This window comes from Notamacropus eugenii, chromosome 1 (genome assembly GCF_028372415.1).
Source record: "Notamacropus eugenii isolate mMacEug1 chromosome 1, mMacEug1.pri_v2, whole genome shotgun sequence".
NCBI lineage: Eukaryota > Metazoa > Chordata > Mammalia > Diprotodontia > Macropodidae > Notamacropus > Notamacropus eugenii.
In genome coordinates, this window is record NC_092872.1 from 217,577,335 (window position 1) to 217,596,413 (window position 19,079).

General features: G+C 36.0%; 1 protein-coding gene across 2 annotated transcripts in view; it reads left to right on the top strand.

Annotated features, from left to right (window-relative positions):
* Positions 1 to 19,079, top strand: part of PARG (poly(ADP-ribose) glycohydrolase) — a 118,758-nt gene that overhangs the window by 44,275 nt on the left and 55,404 nt on the right. For both annotated transcript variants that reach the window (XM_072627356.1, XM_072627364.1), the window contains 2 exons: positions 3,324 to 3,416; positions 9,805 to 9,962. In XM_072627356.1, the coding sequence (XP_072483457.1) occupies positions 3,324 to 3,416; positions 9,805 to 9,962 (251 nt within the window). The remainder of the gene's footprint in view (positions 1 to 3,323; positions 3,417 to 9,804; positions 9,963 to 19,079) is intronic.

The following is a 19,079-nucleotide window of genomic DNA, read 5'->3' on the forward strand; positions in this document are numbered from 1 at the left end:
AATATACTCTCTAATGTTTTAGTATGTTTTTTCTTTTTTTGGTTCCTTTACTTGAATTTTTATCATGTTTCATCTTAGCTTCCTAATATTATCATCCTGTACATATGTCATTTAACTTGATATTCAAATTATCCTCTCCTTACTACATGAAGAATGCTAGTTTGTAATGACAGTATTTTAGATCATCACTTTTGGAAGTACTTACTGAAGCCTCTCTTTGTAAATAAATTCTCATTGTCTTATAACACTAACTGGATCTTTGCTCCCAAAGCAGCTTACATAATGCAGTTTTGAAATACTTTGCTTTTAGTATCTTATATAGCCACACACTGATTTAAAGATAATTTTTTGAATATTTAGGAGTTGAAGGTAGATGCTCCTGTTAGGTCAGAAAACAGAAGGTTTGATTGGCATTTTAAAAGTAATTCATTCCACCTTAAATATGAGTTGAGTATTTATTTACCGTCTGTCATTCTGTTTCCAGAGAGGGCTGCTTTGTGGTTATCATTTAGTTTTTAAATATTGCATTTAACAAATAGTTGAAATACTGACGGTTCTGAAAAAGTCCAGTGCTGTAATGTGTCACTAGATAAGTGATATTGTGTAGCCTGTGACAGCCTGCAAAGCAAGGCCACGGCTACTCATGTGTCACCTGGAAAAACCAAGGAAAGATACCCAAATGAGAAGAGTGAAAGAAACTGACAGCTTGTTTGACACCTAAGGTGAAATGTCTTGAGGTTGAAAATGTTTGAATATATTTAATAAAAGTATCAATGTATTTCCCATATTTAAGACATAAGTTTTTAGTTGATGTTTTGTTGTCTTTACCTTATCATAATTTCCCTCCAGATCCCTCTTCTTCCTAAGTTATCTCTTATAACAGATATTTTTTTAAGACAAAAAGGAAAAATATCAGTGTAACTGATGACTACATTGAAAAAGCCTGTAAGTGTGTGCAGTATACTACCCTTGTGGACCTCCCACCTCTGCAAAGAAGTGGGATGGGGAGTACTTTCTCATATCTCTTGTTTTGAACCATTCTTGTTCTTCATAATTTCACATTAACTTTTGATTTTTCTTTGTGGTTCTTTGTGTTTACAGTATTATAATAATATTATTATAGTAGTATTGTCATTATGTATGTTGTCTTACTGTTTCTCTTCACTTTGCTTCAATTCATGTAAATCTTTCCATGCTTCTCTGTATTCCATTATATTCATCATTTCTTATTACGTTAAAATTCCATTACATTCATGTACCACAATTTGTTTAGCTATTTTCTAATCAGTGAGTATTTGTTTTGCTGTCATAAAAAGTGCTGCTGTAAATATTTTGGTGTATATGGGAAATTTCTTCCTATCAATGACCTCTTTAGGGAATAAGCCTTGTAGTAGAATCCCTGGTCAGTCAGTTTATTTGTATAAATCCAAATTGCTTCCCAGAATGGTTCTTCTCATTCACAGTTCTACCAACAGTGGACCAGTGGGCCTGTCTTTCCATGACTCTTCTTTCATTCATTGTTCTGTTACTTTGTCATGTTTGCCAATATAGAGGGTGCAAGGTGTGAAACCTAGGCTTGTTTTGATTTGTATTTCTTTTATCATTACTCTCTTGGATCTGTTTTTTCATGTGGTTGTTAATAGTTTGTCGTTCTTTTGAGAATTGTGTTTTTATATCCTTAGATCACTTATCTTTTGGGGAATGGCTTTTGGGGTGTGTGTGTGTGTGTGTGTGTGTGTGTGTGTGTGTGTGTGTGTGTGTGTGTGTGTGTGTGTGTCTGTGTGTATAGAAACAAATGCATATATATACATAATATACCCATATATATATATCTGTTAATTGTTTTTATGTCTTGGTTACCAAATGCTTATCAGAAAAATTTGATGAAGAGACTTCTTTCCCATATATTTAAGTGCATAAAGACAAAACTTTTAAAAGTGTGTGTCTTACATACTCTTTCTTTATAGCAAGGACCATTTTTAATTCTTCACATTAAACCAGTAATTCACCTACATTTATTAAGAGCCTACTCTGTGAAAGGCACTGTAATAGGCACTAATGGCATAATGAAAAAAATCAAACCCATCCCTCCTTTCAGGCATCTTAAATGTTCCTATCATTTTGTTGTTGGAGCAGCTTATGACTTAAAATCAAATCCTGAACCAAAGTTCTGCTGAAATTCTGTTTGGTTTTTTATGATTATTTTATTTACACTCATTTTACCTCCTTTTCTACTCCACACAGACACACACACAGATGCTCTCTCTCTCTCTCTCTCTCTCTCTCTGTCTCTCTCCACCTCCACCTAATTCAGCCAACTTGAGTAAGTGGAGATAATTCACTAAGTTGATGTTGCTGAATTTTCTCTTGACCCTGTTACTAAGAGCAAAGGAAACGAGGCCTTTGCAGAGGGCCTGTGTATGAACAACTCATCTGTGCTATCCTCTATTTCATTACTGATCTTTAGATAACTGACATTTTGTCCCTTACCTTGGACTATATTTGTAAACAGCTGGGAATTGACAGATCTAAACAAAGAAAAATGAGTAAAGCAGAGCTTCCCAAAGTGGGTGTGGGTTCTCTTGGGAGGTTGTGGGGCTCCCCTTCCTTGAGCTTTTCAGAAGAGGCAGAGGCTGGATAACCTCTGGGAGTATATGCTATGATTGTCATTAGGTATATTTTTTCCAGGAGTTTATTGCAATAGTCAAAGAAAATGGACTCGGACTGGACTAAGGGTATTGAGGAGACAGAAAGGATACATGGAAAAGATGTGTAGATCTAGAACAGTCAAAACTTGGTACCCAAGTGACTCTGAAAGAGAGCCAAAGAAAGGTTTTCAGTGTCAGTGATGGAGATGTTGAGCATATGTTTTACATATTGCTTCTGGGGCACTGTACTGGATGGGCCTAGTACGCTGGGCCTGGAATCAGGATGACCTGAGTTCATGTCTAGCCTCAAGACACTTTGTGACCCTGGCCATGTCACTTAACTTCTGTTTGCCTTATTTTTCTCAACGGTAAGTTGGGGATCCTAATAGCCCCTATTTTGCAGGGTTGTTGTGAGGATCAAATGAAATACTTGTAAAGTACTTAGCACAGTGCTTGGCATGTATATAGCTGTAGTTACTACATAAATATATATTCCTTTCCCTCTCCTCCCAGGTGCTGGGCATGCAAAGACAAAGCTAAAACAGTATTAGAATACTTGATAACGTCTGTGAAAAGGAAAAGGTCATCTTTATGGTTTTGTGTAATAATTACACATTGTGTAATAAAAACACATTGGTTGATCCTGACCTAGTAAAGTTTCTTGTTGGTTTGTAGGTCCTGGAAGAAGCAGAGGCACAGCATTTATGTCAGTCCATCCTGCCCGATATGGTGAAATTAGCCCTTTGTCTGCCAGATATTTGCACTCAGGTAAGTTAATCTAGGCTTGAGTGGCTTGGAATTCCTTACAAACAAATTCATTTCCTATAACTACGGTCAAAAGGTTAGTAGAGGAAATGTTTCTTGAAAAATTGTTCTTTCATAATTGGTGATAGATGAGAAAATGCATCTGTAATGGTACACATGCAATGTTCAATTTTTGAACTTCAATTTAAAGCTATCAGAAGCCTGTTTATTCAGAGGATCAATCTCTAATTTTTTTTTTTAACACAGTTTCCAAATGACTTGACTTTTTTCCAAAACATATTAAAGGATTTAAAGCATTTGACTTTTTTTTTTTAATTTAACTTTTAACATTTATTTTCACAAAATTTTGGGTTACAAATTTTCTCCCCTTTTCTCCCCTCCCCCCCCAAACCCAAGCATTCTAATTGCTCCTGTGACCAATCTGCTCTCTCTTCTATCCTCCCTCTCTGCCCTTGTCTCCATCTTCTCTTTTGTCCTGTAGGGGCAGATAGCTTTCTATACCCCTTTACCTGTATTTCTTATTTCCTAGTGGTAAGAACAATACAGTTGATCCTAACACTTTGAGTTCCAACTTCTTTAGCTCCCTCCCTCTCCACCCCTTCCCTTTGGAGGACAAGCATTTCAATATAGGCCAAATCTGTGTAGTTTTGCAAATGATTTCCATACTAGTTGTGTTGTATAGGACTAACTATATTTCCCTCCATCCTATCCTGTCCCCCATTACTTCTATTCTCTTATGATCCTTTCCCTCCCCATGAGTGTGGACCTCGGATTGCAATCTCCTCCCCATGCCCTCCCCTCTATCCTCCCCCCCACCCTGCTTGTGCCCTTGTCCCCCACTCTCCTGTATTGTGAGATAGGTTTTCCTATCAAAATGAGTGTGCATTATATTCTTTCCTTTAGTGGAATGTGATGAGAGTAGACCTCATGTTTTTCTCTTGCCTCCCCTCTTTATCCCTCCACTAATAAGTCTTTTGCTTGCCTCTTTTATGAGAGATAATTTGCCCCATTCAGTTTCTCCCTTTCTCCTCCCAATATTTCTCTCACTGCTTGATTTCATTTTTTTTTTTTAAGATATGATCCCATCCTCTACAATTCACTCTGTGCACTCTGTCTCTGTGTATGTGTGCATGTGTGCATGTGTGTGTGTGTACTCCCACCCAGTACCCAGATACTGAAATGTTTCAAGAGTTATAAATATTGTCTTTCCATGTAGGAATGTAAACAGTTCAACTTTAGTAAGTCCCTTATGACTTCTCTTTGCTGTTCACCTTTTCATGGTTCTCTTCATTCTTGTGTTTGAAAGTCAAATTTTCTTTTCAGCTCTGGTCTTTTCATCAAGAATGCTTGAAAGACCTCTATTTCATTGAAACACCAATTTTTCCCCTGAAGTGTTATACTCAGTTTTGCTGGGTAGGTGATTCTTGGTTTTAGTTCCTTTGACTTCTGGAATATCCTATTCCATGCCCTTTGATCCCTTAATGTAGAAGCTGCTAGATCTTGTGTTATCCTGATTGTATTTCCACAATACTTGAATTGTTTCTTTCTAGCTGCTTGCAATATTTTCTCCTTGACCTGGGAACTCTGGAATTTGGCCACAATGTTCCTAGGAGTTTCTCTTTTTGGATCTCTTTCAGGCTGTGTTCTGTGGATTCCTTGAATATTTATTTTGCCCTCTGGTTCTAGAATCTCAGGGCAGTTTTCCTTGATAATTTCATGGAAGATGATGTCTAGGCTCTTCTTTTGATCATGGTTTTCAGGTAGTCCCAGAATTTTTACATTGTCTCTCCTAAATCTATTTTCCAGGTCAATTGTTTTTCCAATAAGATATTTCACATTATCTTCCATTTTTCCAATCTTCTCACTATGTTCTGTGATATCTGTCTTTCTCATAAAGTCCTTAGCGTCCATCTGTGCCATTCTAGTTTTGAAAGAACTATTTTCTTCAGTGAGCTTTTGAATCTCCTTTTCCATTTGGCTAATTCTGCTTTTGAAAGCATTCTTCTCCTCATTGGCTTTTTGAACCTCTTTTGCCAATTGAGTTAGGCTAGTTTTCAAGGTGTTAATTTCTTCACCATTTTTTTGGTTCTCCTTTAGCAGGGAGCTGATCTGCTTTTCATGCTTCTCTTTCATCCCTCTCATTTCTCTTCCCAGTTTTTCCTCCACCTCTCTAACTTGATTTTCAAAATTCTTTTTGAGCTCTTCCATGGCCTGAGCCCATTGGGTGGGCTGGGACACAGAATCCTTGATTTCTGTGTCTTTGTCTGATGGTAAGCATTGTTCTTCCTCATCAGAAAGGAAGGGAGGAAATGTCTGTTCTCCCAGAAAGTAGCCATCAATAGTTTTATTTCTTTTCCCTTTTCTGGGCATTCTCCCCAGCCAGTGATTTGACCTCTGAATATTTTCCTCACACCCACCTCGCCTCCTGGTCCTCCCAGCCAGCGTTTGGGGACTGGGATTCAAATGCTGCTTCCTGCCTTAGGGCTTTTGGCAGGGGCGGGGCTGCTATTCAGTGTGAGAATTAAGTTCAGGTGGTCAGGTGGGGCAGGGCCGCCTCTCAGGCTCAGTTCCCTCAGGGGGTTTATGTACAGACCTTCCACAATGGATTCAGGCTCCCGCCCGCTTGGGGAGCCCCTGTCTGCAGCCCTTGGGGAGCCCCTGTCTGCAGCCGCCTGTCAGCTTCTATCTCCCAGGGGGGCCCGAGCCATGGGGGCACCCCACTCCCCTCTCGACCCGCCAAAGAGACTCTCTCACCGACCCCCGTCACCTGTGGGTGGAGGGGCTTGTGCCACCGCTGGAGATCCCGTCCCTGAAGCCCGCTCGGATCTTTTCCTCACGGTGTCGCGACTACGGCAGGGCTGCCCTCAGCTCCCAGTCCGCAGCACGAAGGACCCCCCACGAGAGGTTTGCAGGTCTCTCCGGAACAGAAATCTCCCTCGCTCCAATATTCCGTGGCCTCTGGGTGCAGAATTCACCGTGAGTTGGTCCCCTCTAGCCATTCTGTGGGTTGTGGGTTCAGAGCTATGTGTATGTGCGTCTTTCTACTCCGCCATCTTGGCTCCGCCCCCCCAGCCATTTGACTTTTAAAATAGCGTAAACAAACAACATAAACCAGTGTACTGGATAACATCCTGACTCCTAATGCCTCTTAACAGATTTTCTGGCTTCGTTCTAATGCTTTACTACATTGAAAGATGATTGATGTGAGTTCTTCTTCCTGTCTTACAGATCAATGTGTTTAATTTTTTTCTTCTTTTGTTTTTCCCTCTGTTTCCTCTTCCTGTCTGAGCTTTATGGAATGTCAGTTAAGAGGATTTTGAATTGAGTTTGCTTCTAGTTCTCTTACCAGCCCAGTAAGCATATTTGCTATCAAGTCACAAGAAAAATACAATGAGAAATGTGCACATTTTTATGCCAGGTAATAGCTTATTTAGAATATAATTTGCCAAACCAGGAATTTATTAAGCTATTTAAAATTTTCCAATATGGAAGACTTTTTTTTTTCATGCAAAAATTTTGCAAAACAGGTACTTTATGTTTTAGGGGACTATTATTGTCATTCAGGGTTAAACACCACAAAGCTGAATGTATACATTGTATCATCACATTATGCCTTATAGTATCAATTGTTAATCCTTCCAAATCTCTCGAGGTAGAAAATTTTCCTTGTTTTACGTAAGAATTCTAAAATAGACTCTAAAACAAATTAATTTTAGATCCTAACCTAAGGGAAGGGACCTGGTTAAAGACTAAGGTGAAATGAGTGATTTCCTGGCATCTAAATCTAATTGAGATTTATTTTGTTATTCCATAGGTATTATTAATTGGAAAAATATCTCAAGTTAATTCCTACTGTGTAAAATGAAGAATGTATTTTTTATAAAGCTAAGTATCTTTTCCCAAAATATGTCTCCTGTCAAGAAAAATAATGTAGTTTCATTAAATGTTAAAGATTTATTATATTATGGTGGCTTTAAACTAAATTCAGAAGGGAAGCAATGGAAGAAGGTGAAGGGATAGGCAGAGAGATTTTTTGAGAGACTTATATGATCCAGGTCAATAGTCATCACATTTTTGTAATTCATTTTTATTTATAGGATAGGCATTTTAAAAAATCTCACTAAATACATAAGCTGTGAAATCCATGCTAAGGTTAATGGAGGTATTTTACTTTGAATCTAGAAAAGATTAGTATTTCCTATAAAGTAAAGGTAATTTTTGAAGGAGAAGGGAATAACTGTCTTTAAGCTAATTTAACCCTTGACATATGAGTACTAATTTCACCTTTTCTCTCAGGTTTGGTGCTAAGAAAATTTTTTTTAATGAATATTTAGATGTGTTCTGAGCTAGTGAAGAGAATATTGGTCATATTTTCAAAAATAAGATTTGACTTTTATAACAGATTGAGTAGCCATAAAATGGCGTTAAAATATTCGAGATCAATAGAAGCATCTGTTTCCCTCTTGTTAGAAATGGTGATTTCCAAGAGGGAAGGTTATTGATAATGTGATAAAAATGTTTTGGGTTACTTCTTTTAATTTTTCTTTTGAAATATTTAAACAGCTAGTTTTAATAGTTTTCCTTCTAGCAGGCTTTAATTATGCAAATATGTTTTTCTTGTGGTTTAAAAAGAAAACTGTATATTATAACATTTCTTCTCTTTCCTCAGATATAGTTTTGGTTATTGATTTGGACCCATATTCCAGGAGAGTTATTCCGTGTTATTTGCAGTGTTTCCTTTATGTGTGATGTGTAGCAACATTCTGTATTTTTAGTGCTGGGAGTTAGTGGAAAGAAGAGGGGAAAACACTTTTATTGAATATAATTTTAGTAGGGATAGAGATAGGGGACAGGACTTGTGATTTCTTTCATATAAGGAACTCCCAAGTGAGGAAACTCTCTCTACCAGTGTAGATTGCCACCTTCTCAGCAACTTCTAGTCCTAAAGAGTTGCCTAAAACCCTGAGAGGTTAAATGCTTTGCCCAGCATCGCACACCCAGTAACTATCAGAGGTGAGAAGAACCTAGACTTTCTTGACTTCAAAGCTGGCTGTCTCTCCTTTACACTAGTGTTATCAAATTCAAATGCAAGCTACAGCCACTGAGCCATACGTAAGCATCCCTGCAGGCCTCATATTGACTTAAAACCACATATTAATATTGCTCTTTTTTGTTTATTTTGTTAAATATTTCCCAGTTACATTTTAATCTGCTGGGACCTGTACACACTAGTATTATGGGCTGTGTGTTTGACACCTCTGCTGTACACGTGATAATTTGTGTGTGTGTGTGTGTGTGTGTGTGTGTGTGTGTGTTGGATAATTCAGATTTTGCTTTCAGATATTCTGTGATACTTAAAAATTTTCATTGTAAAAAACATTTACTATTTTAAAAATATTTTAAATGCTGTAAAAATGTACCGAGTAGAGTGTTTGGTTCTTCCAGAGCATACTGAAAAAACGTGTTCAACATAATTAGATTTTGACTCAGAAAAATATTTTAAATCTGAGAGTTCTCTGTGAAAAATGCTCAGTGCTGATTTCCTGACATTTATCTCTCATTGATATAATTACAATACCATTATCTCACTTAACTCTTACACTGACCCTGTAAGATAGGTGGGGCAGGGACACTTTCCAGATAAGGGAACTGAATCATGGAACTTAAATAATTTGCCTCTACTCCACCTCAGCGTTGAGGCCGCCGTGCTGTCAGCCTCCCTTTGGGGACGCTCTGCTCTTTAGGGATATCCCATCTGATCATAAATTGCAAATGATTCTGTTTAATGATATTTATTCTGTTCTTTTCAATTATTTGCTTAATTTTTAGCAATGTAACAAACTACCTTCATGAAGTAAAGAGTAGGTATTTAGTAAATACTAGTTTAGATTGGAAGAAGAAAGCTATTAAGATGTTATGGCTAAGATATTTTCTCCAAAATTATAGCAATTTTATTTTATAGATCTCAATATTGGAATTTCTGTATCTCAATTTTTTTAACCAAAGTGAGAACAAGATCAAAATTATAATTGTTAACCTCAGTATTACCTTTTTCTGTTTAGTCTTCAGTTTTGTTTTTTAAATGACGTGTAATGTTGTGTTTCATCTTTATTGCTTTCCCAGTCTTGTTTTTCACTGATAAGCACTGCTTTGTGTTCTCTTCACTGTTATTATTATTGATTAGAAATCTGCAATCCATTAAATGAGAACATTTTTCCAGTCTTCCAGGATAAATAGTCCTAAATTTTAACGATACTGCTGATTTAAGAACCCAGGAGTGGTCCAAAATTAGTCCTACCCTAATTTAGCAAATGTAATTTTGTACTCCTGTTTCTGAAATTGCTAAACTAATTATTGCTCTTCTCTTTTGTGTTTTTATTTGCTGTGCCAGCCAATACCTCTACTGAAACAGAAGATGAATCACTCCATCACAATGTCACAAGAGCAGATTGCTAGTCTTTTAGCTAATGCTTTCTTTTGCACGTTTCCACGCCGAAATGCTAAGATGAAATCTGAATATTCTAGTTACCCAGACATTAACTTCAACAGGTATGTTTCCTAAGTAAGTCTGTTTAATGAAAACATGGGAACGGGGTGGAAGGTACATGCTGTTCAAAACCCAAAGTCTATAGCTTTGTGCTCCTAGTGACTGAACACAAATTCTTTTGATTTTAAAATTATAGAGTAAACCTAGAGTATATTAGAATGGATTAGAAATTAAGTTCTGAAAACATATGAAAAAGAGAACAAGATTGGTTATTGCTTTTAGAGCTTGAGTATGAAACAATAAGATAGTTCTTTGAGTGGCCTTGAGAGTGCATGATGGCTTTATACCTTGTATGTCATTTTTAAGAACAAAATACTGAAAGGAGATTTGACTGTGTAGTTAATTATTCCTTTTGGACACTTCAAAAGTTTAGTTTTTGGAAGAAATGGGAATATTTTAAATAGTTTAAGAAAAAACTTCCTCAGAAAATGGTGCCTTAGAGGGAGGCATCTTCAGAGTTTTAGATAGTGTCTCTGAAATGCCCTAAATCAGTAGAGTATCTTTAAAAAGAGATTGGAACTTCATTAAGAAAATCACTATTAATTCCCAGCTGGGCAGCTTGGTGGTGCAGTGGATAGAGCATCAGTGCAGGAGTCAGGAGGACCTGAGTTCAAATCTTACCTCAGACACTTGATACTCACTAGCTGTGTGACCTTGGACAAGTCACTTAACCCCAATTGCCTCATCCTGGGTCATCTCCAGTATTCCTGATGAATATCTGTCTGGTCACTGGATTCAGATGGTTCTGGAGGAGAAGTGAGGCTGGTGACCTTGCACAGCCCTCCCTCACTCAAAAAAAAAAAAAAGTCAAGTGCAAGTTGTGTCATCATTTCTCTGATGGCATGGTCTTCTTTGGCCTTTGGCGAAGGATGAACACACATTAATTCCCAGACTACATCTGTGCTTCTTCAATTATTACCCCTTTCTCAATCCTCCCCACTCTCTCATCAAATAAATGTGTTTCAGAATTCATAGTTCTAAACTTAGATATTGTAACTTATTAATTTTCTTAGCCATTTAATGGGCAATATTTTCTCTATGATCTCACTTAAGGAGAAATTGATGTACAAATCTGTTCAAGGTCATAGAGAAAATAGTAAATCAGAAATTTTGTTCTTAGCCTGGTGTGGATGTCATTTAAGTAATATTATAAAAGTGACTTCTGTAACAACGCAAAACAAAATTTTTTTCTTCTATTATGCTGTGATTTACTTTAATTTTATAATACATGAATTGTAAGCTTAGACTTAAACACCTCTAAAATCAGAGTATTTAGATATGCTGTCAGAAAGGGTTAGAACAAGTGGGAAAAGGGACAACTTGAAGTGCTGAAATATAATGACATATTTTGCATATGAGATTCTTAATAAAAGATTGTCTTCCTGTGTTTTCCTACCAAGATTTGACAAGGCCATCAATCTACTTTATCTAACCAAAGATAATTTATCCAAAAGGTCAAGAACATATGATTTATGTTTTTTTTTTAGTCTCCCAAATGTATTGCTTGGCATAGTTAGTGTCCTTATGACCGCAGATACTTTAAATGCATTAGCAGTTAGTGGCTGTCTGGTAGTAACCCTAAATGCTGCTATCCCTTGCTTACCTATAAATTCAGAATAGCTCTATTTTGATTTATAAATGCTTTTAGATTCAGAAATCTTTCAGGTGACCTGCTGAGTTTTCATTACTATAATTAGGAAAACCTGTTGTTACAAAATAATGTATTTGTAACCATCCTTTCTAGAATTGAACTGCTTGAATTCTTGTGTAGGGTTTTATCAGTGGTGTCAGTATTTGTATGAACGTAGTTGTTTGTATGTACAAGATTAGAATGTGGGCTCTTTGAGAACTGGGGCTATGTTTTTGTTTTCTTTGTATCCCCTTGTACTTACACTGGACTGGATATTAAGTAAGCACTTAATATATCCCTATTGACTGATTGATAATAGTAATTTATACATGTCATGGCAGCCTGTCCTTCTGGAGTCCCTTGGAGTCAAGAAGAACTTGGTTATAATCTTAAAAATCACTTTCCCTCTCTTCCCTCAGATTTATTATCTATAAAGTGAAGATGGATATAAAGATATCTTTATCATAGTACTCAATTTCACATGGTTGTAAGGATCAGTGAAATAACATTTAAAGCACTTTGTAAATTTTGAAGTGCTAAATAAATATCAGTTATTATTAAGAGGCAGTAGGACACAGTTGAAGGAGTTCTGGATTTGAAGTGGAAGGACCTGGATTCAGAGCTGGTTTAATAGCTAAACCCAACAAATAATTGATCAACAACAATGTATATGAAGAGACTATTCAACTAAAAGGAGACAATATTTGTAAAGACAGTTTGTAAAATACAAAAATAAATTAGAGGCAGCTAGGTGCCTTCAGCTATTTGAAATACTGTTGTATGGAAAGTGGATTAAACTTACTCACTTTAGCTGTAGGTGGCAGAACTAGAATTACACTATTTATTATTTGAGTAGCAGGTAGAGCGACCCAAGGTGGAATGAATTATTGTGGGAGGTAATGGCCTCCCATCAATGGAAGTTTCAGGCAAAAGTTCAGTGATTATCCTTTATTGACTGTAAGTGGGGATTCTTATTCAGATATAGCTTGGACTAGGTGTTCTCTGAGATCCTTTCCAGTTAGTCAATCATTAAGTATTAAGTGACAGGTGCTCTACTAGGTACTAGGAATTCAGAGACTAAAAACAAAATAGCCCCTTACCTCAAGGGACTTACACAAAGGGATATGTACCATGTTCACAAAACATGGGTTATATACAAAATAAATACACAGTGATTTGTGTGAGGTAGGGCACTAGTAACTGGGAGAGTCAAAGAAGACCTTTTAAAGGAGATGGCATTTAAAGTTTTAAAAGGAACTAGGGGTTCCAAGAAGTAGAGATGAGAAGGAAGAACATTTTAGGCATGGGGGAACAGTCTGAACAAGGCACAAAGGTGGGAGATGGAATATTGTGTATTGGGAATAGCAAATAGACCAGTTAGGCAAGAATATAGAGTAGGAATAATATGTATTCAGCCTGAGGGGGGAAGGGCTTTAATTGGATCTTAAAGCACTTTTAAATGCCAATCAGAGGGGTATGTATTTTCTTGTAAAGACCATAGGAAGCCACTAAAGTTTGTTGCGTAGGTAAGAGACATAGTCAGACCGGCATTTTAAGAAGAACAGTTTGGCAACTGTGTGGCGATTGACTTGGAAAGAGAAGATACTGGTTGCAGGAAGACAATTAAAAGTCAAGATGAGAGGTAATGAAGGATGGCATAGATTAAGATGTTCTTGATGCGAGTGGAGAGAAGGGGATTCTGGAGAAATTTTGAGGGGGTAGACTTGACAAGACTTGGGCAACTCCTTGTGTAAGGGACTGGTGGTGAATGATTCTGGAGTGAATTGTGTAGGCTAAAAGCATCTTTGACTTTAAAGGATGATGGTATCCTCCATAGAAATAGGGAATTTTGGAAAAGGTAGTTTTAAAAGAAAAATAATGAATTCCATTATCCACATGTTGAATTTGATTTGTCAAACAGAGTTGTAGGACTGGAAATATGGAGAGAGATGAGGGCTGATATGTAGATTCGGGATTTATCAGTGTAGATGATATTTGAGCTTATGAGCTTTCCAAGAGTTTGTGCAAAGAAAGGAGAAGAGGGCCCAAGTGATAGCCCTAGGATAGACCAGTGTACATGGGGTGGGATATGAATGATGATTTTGGAGGGAAAAAATTGGGAATGACTGTTCTGACAGATAAGAAGAAAACCACGACAGAGTAGTGTCCAACATAAACAAAGTCCAGAGGAGTGGATACTCTGGAGTAGTTTGTCATTGATATCAACCGCTGCAGAAAAATAAAGGATGAGACCTAAGAAAAGGCCATTAAATTTAACAATGAAAGACCATTCCAACTCCAAAATTCTGAGTCTGTGACATAATACTTGTCTTTGAGTACTCAAAGGGCAGTCATATGAACAATGGATAAGATTCATTCTGCTTTGGTCCAAGTAGATACAATTAAAGTTGTTTTTGTCAGGTCCTCTTTGAGTACTTGAAGATAATTATTATGTCATAGAGCCTCCATGCCCTCTTAATTTAAAGGATATCGACATATTTCCCTAAAGCAGAATTCGAAATTGCTTTTCAAACTAATTATATCATCTCACAGCTCCACTAAAAATATAATTACTGTTCTTGGCATTCCATAACCCATCCCACATTTGTTGTTGAATCATTTCAGTTTTGTCTGACTCCTTGTGACCCCATTTGGGGTTCTTTTGGCAAAGATACTGGAGTGCTTTGCCATTTCCTTCTCCACTCATTTTTCAGATGAGAAACTGAGGCAAGCAAGGCTAAGTGGCTTGTCCAGTATCACACAGCTAGCGAGTGTCTAAGGCCAGATTTGAACTCTGGTCTTCCTGACTGCAGACCTGGAGCTCTATCCACTACACCACCCAGCTGCCCCTGTTTAATCATATCTCTTGTATTTTGTTGTTGGGTTGTTTTAGTCATGTCCAGGTCTTTATGACCCCTTTTGTGGTTTTCTTGGCAAAGATACTGGAGTGGTTTGCCATTTCCTTCTCCAGCTCATTTTACAGATGAGGAACTGAGGCAAACAGGGTCCAGACATTGATTGTCACTATTATTAAAATTTTTGCCAGTTGTTAGGATATAGGGTAGAACCTCGGGGTTGTTTTGATTTTCATTTCTCTTATTTTTAGTGACTTAGAGCATTCTTTTATGTGGTTATAAATTCTTTACAATACTTTTGAGGTCTTTCTTCATATCCTTTGATCACTTATCTTTTGGGGAATGGTGTTTTATATGTATCTATAGATGGACATATGTACATGCATTTTTATTTTTTTATAAACTCTTAGAGAAATTTGATACAGAGATTTTTTCCCCCCACATTCTACCACTTTTCTTATCCTAGTGTATTAATTTTGTTTGTGCAGAAACTTTTCAGTTTCAAGTAGTCAAAGTTTTCTGTTTTATCTTTTGTTGTAGTTGCTGCTGTCTCTTGTTTGGTTAAGAATACATCTCCTATCCGTAACTGTTAGAATTAAATTTTTCACTTCTCATTTTTTATAGTATAATATTAAGATTTTGTATCCATTTAGACTGCATTGTGCAATATGGTATAAGGTTTTGGTCTGAACTTCATTTCTGCCAGATTGCTTTCCAGTTTACCCAGCAGTTTTTATCAAATAAGTTTTTTTTCCCCGCCTAGGTAATTTATATTTTCTACTTTATGAAATACTGGATTATTGAGTTCTGATGTTTCTGATTCTCTCATATCTAGTTTGTACCATTGATATATCTTTCCATTTTAAATATCAGATGGTTTAATATGACTGCTGCTTTATAATATGGTTTGAAGTATGGAGTTCTGTTCCGCATTTATTCCTGTTTCTTTTTATGATATTTTAGAAGTTTTGTTTTTCCACATGAATTTTATTATTTCATCAAATTCTGCCATGTATCACCTTGGTAGTTTGCTTGATTTAGCATTAAAAGTGAAAATAAATTTTCATAATACTGTCATTTTTATTATATTGACCTAGCCAGGAGTGCTAAATATATCCCCAACCATTTAAGTTCTTTATACTTTGTCATTTAATACATACAAGTCTTTTATATGTTTTGGTAGGCTAATTCTCATATATTTTTTGCATTTTGTAGTAATTTGGAATGGAATTTACTCTTATATTATTGCTTTTTGTGTTTTGTTATTATTGTGTAAAAATATTGTTGATTTTTGGGGATTTACTTTGTAGTCTGCAACTTTGTTGAAGCTATTGTCTCAATGAGTCTCTGTTGATTCTGTAGGATTTCCCAAGTAGACCATCATATTATCAGCAAATAGGAATAGTTTTATCTCCTCTTTGTCTATCTTTTTGCCTTTAATTTCTTTTTCTTATCTTACTGCTGTTGCTAACATTTCTAGAACTATATCAAATAAAAGTGGACATCCTTGCTTTACTCCTGTATTTATTAGAAAAGGTTTTTGTGTATGTCCACTGCATTTGATAACTTGCTTTTGGTTTTAGATAGATGATTTTTGTGACATTAAAAAATAGTTCCTTTATACTTTGTAAGGTTTTTCTTTTTTTAAGCATAGAAGTTTTGTTTTATCAGAGGCCTTTTATATATATCTATTGATATGATCATGTGATTTTGAATGTTTTTAATCTAGTTGATTATATTGGCAATATTCCTAATGTTGAACTATGAGGCATCCCTGGTTTAAATCCTACTTGGTTAAAATAAATGATTTCTTGGATAAATTGCTGTAGTATGGTGGGGTTTTGTTTAATATTTTTTAGTCAGTGTTCACTAATTATGTTGGCACATAGTTTTCTTTCTGTGCTTTATCTTTCCCTGGTTTAGATATTAGGATTATATTTCTCTTGTAAAAGGATTCTGATAGGGTACTTTCTTAGTTTTTGAGGATAATTTGTACTATTCTTTAAAAATTTGATGGTGTTTTCCTGGGACTATCAGAACCAGGAGTTTTTTTTTTTCCTTTGGTACTTTCTTTATAACTAGATCTGTTTCCTTTTCTGATATCAGATTATTTAAGATATCTATCTAGTCTTCTGATAGTTTGAGTATTTCATATTTTTGAAGATAATCCTCTATTTTCTTTGTGCCTTTACTTTTTTTAAATTTATAATGGTGCAGAATGCATTCTGATTATTCTTTTTATTTCTTGTTTTACAGTGATTTCACCTTGCTTACTTGCTATTTTATTAATTTCATTTTCTGCTCTCTTCTTTTTAATCAGAATTTGTTGTTTTTTTTGAGTTGCTTTTTCAGCTGTGTCCAACTCTTTGTGACTCTATTCGGCTTTTTCACCCCTCCCTCACTCAAAACAAAGTCATGTGCAAGTCTTGTCATCATTTCTCTGATGTCATGGTCCTTTTCAAAAACGAAGGACAAACACAACCTGTGAGTAAACCGAGCTGCCTAAATGGAGACCCAACTAACTGGGTAACTCAGCTCCTCTCAACCTCTCTCTCTCCCCTAAAGAAAGTAAATTTTGATGGCCAGAAGCTGCCAGTTAACTTGGGGTTTACTGGCTAGATTTCTTTCCTGTCTTTCTTGCTTTCCTTATATTTTTCTTTCTTTCTTTCTTTCTCTCTCTTTCTCTCACACACACTCCATTCTCCCTCCCCTCCCCTGCCCTTCCTCCCCCTCCCCTGCCCTGCCCTCATACCCAGGGCAAACTGAAGACCATAAATTGAACAACAATGGGTTGCTGCCCAAGCTCCACTCAATGGCTATTTTTGGGACTCTCCTGGCTTACAGTGAATGTCAGTAGTAATTGTTTATTTTTGAAACAACAACCAGGAGGGTCCTGAGGCCCCTCCCATCTTTATTTATTTATTTTTTCTTTTCTATTTGAAGGGGTCATCCCCTGACTGCTTCTTAAAGAGGCCTATTCACTGAATGGGCATTAACTCACTTAATATTTTATATTTTTCTCAGTTACATGTAAAAACAATTTTAACACTCTTTTCTCTTTAGATTTTGAGTTCCAAATTCTCTTTCCCCCCCAATTGAGAAGGAAAGCAATTTGATGTATGTTATATTTGTGTAGTGACATAAAACACATTTCTATATAAGTCATTTTGTGAAAGAAATACAGAAAAACCATTTGGAGTTTTCTTGGCAAAGATATTGGAGTGGTTTGCCATTTCCTTCTCCATTTCCTTTTTCATTTTACAGATTAAGACCTGAGGAGAATAGGGTTAAGTGACTTGTCTAGGATCACACAGCTAATAAATGTCTGAGACTAGATTTGAACTTATGAAGGAGAGTCTTCCTCACTTCAGGGTTGGCACTCTATCAGCTGCACACCATCTAGCTGCCCTGAGAGTTTATCAGTTGTAATCGTCTTTTCAGAAGATTGGCTTTTGGTTTTATAATCTCCCTAGGATTTCCTTCCTGATTTCAAATATTTCCTCTTTTGTGCTTATTATGGGTTTATTTGTTGACTTTTTAACTTTTAAAAATATATATTCAGTTCATTAACTTTCCCTTTTTTAATCTTGTTGATGTGTATTTGTAAGGATGTGATTTTGCCCCTTGAGGACTGCTTTAACTGCATCCCAGAAATTTTGAGGTTTTGCTTCATCATTATAATTTTCTTTTACATAGTTATTATTTCTATGATTTGTTCTTTGACCCACTCATTATTTTGGGGTTTCATTGTTAAATCTCCACTTGGCTTTGCATCATTTTTATTTTTTGTGCTCCCTGAACTGATTACTCTTTTTATTACATTATGGTCTATAAGGATGTAACTATTTCTGCCTTTTTATATTTACTTGCAATATTTATGTGCCCTTGTACATGGTCAGTTTTTATAAAAGTTCTCTGAGGTGCTGGTACACACATACATATACACACATGTGTGTGTATTCATATATGTATATGCGTACACACATATATGTATGTATATATCTGATACTAGCTAGACAATGATTTAAATCTGAACTCTACTTTCCCCAGCAATTTGTTCCATTTAGTTTATCTTTCTGTTAGACTGATCCAAAATTGAAAGAGGGATATTGAAGTCTCCTATCACTGTGGTATAACTGTCTTAAGTCATCTTGTGGCTCTGATATTACCTTTATGAATTTGTACGTTAAGGCATTTGGTACATTTAAGTTTATTACTACTATTATTGCTAATATATTTTGTTGTCTGTGCTTCCTTTCAGCATAATATAATTTCCTTCTTTTATCCCTTTGTATTATTTGAATGTTTGCTTTTACTTTGTCAGATAGCATGATTGCAATTCCTGCTTTTTGGGGATTCATTTGATGCATAATAAATTTTTTTGTCTCCTTAGTTTTATTTTGTGTATGTCTTTGTTATTTAAATGTGTTTCTTGTAAGCAGCAGATTGTAGGATTTTGTTTCTTACCCAGTGTGTCACTTTTTTTGTTTTGTTTGATCACTTGATTCATTCACATTTAAAGTTCTGAGAATTGGGTTCATATTTTCCTCTTACAATTTTTTTTCAAGTTTGTTCCAAGTCTTCACATCTCACAATTATTGTGCATTCTTTTCCCTTATCTTTTGCTTTCTACG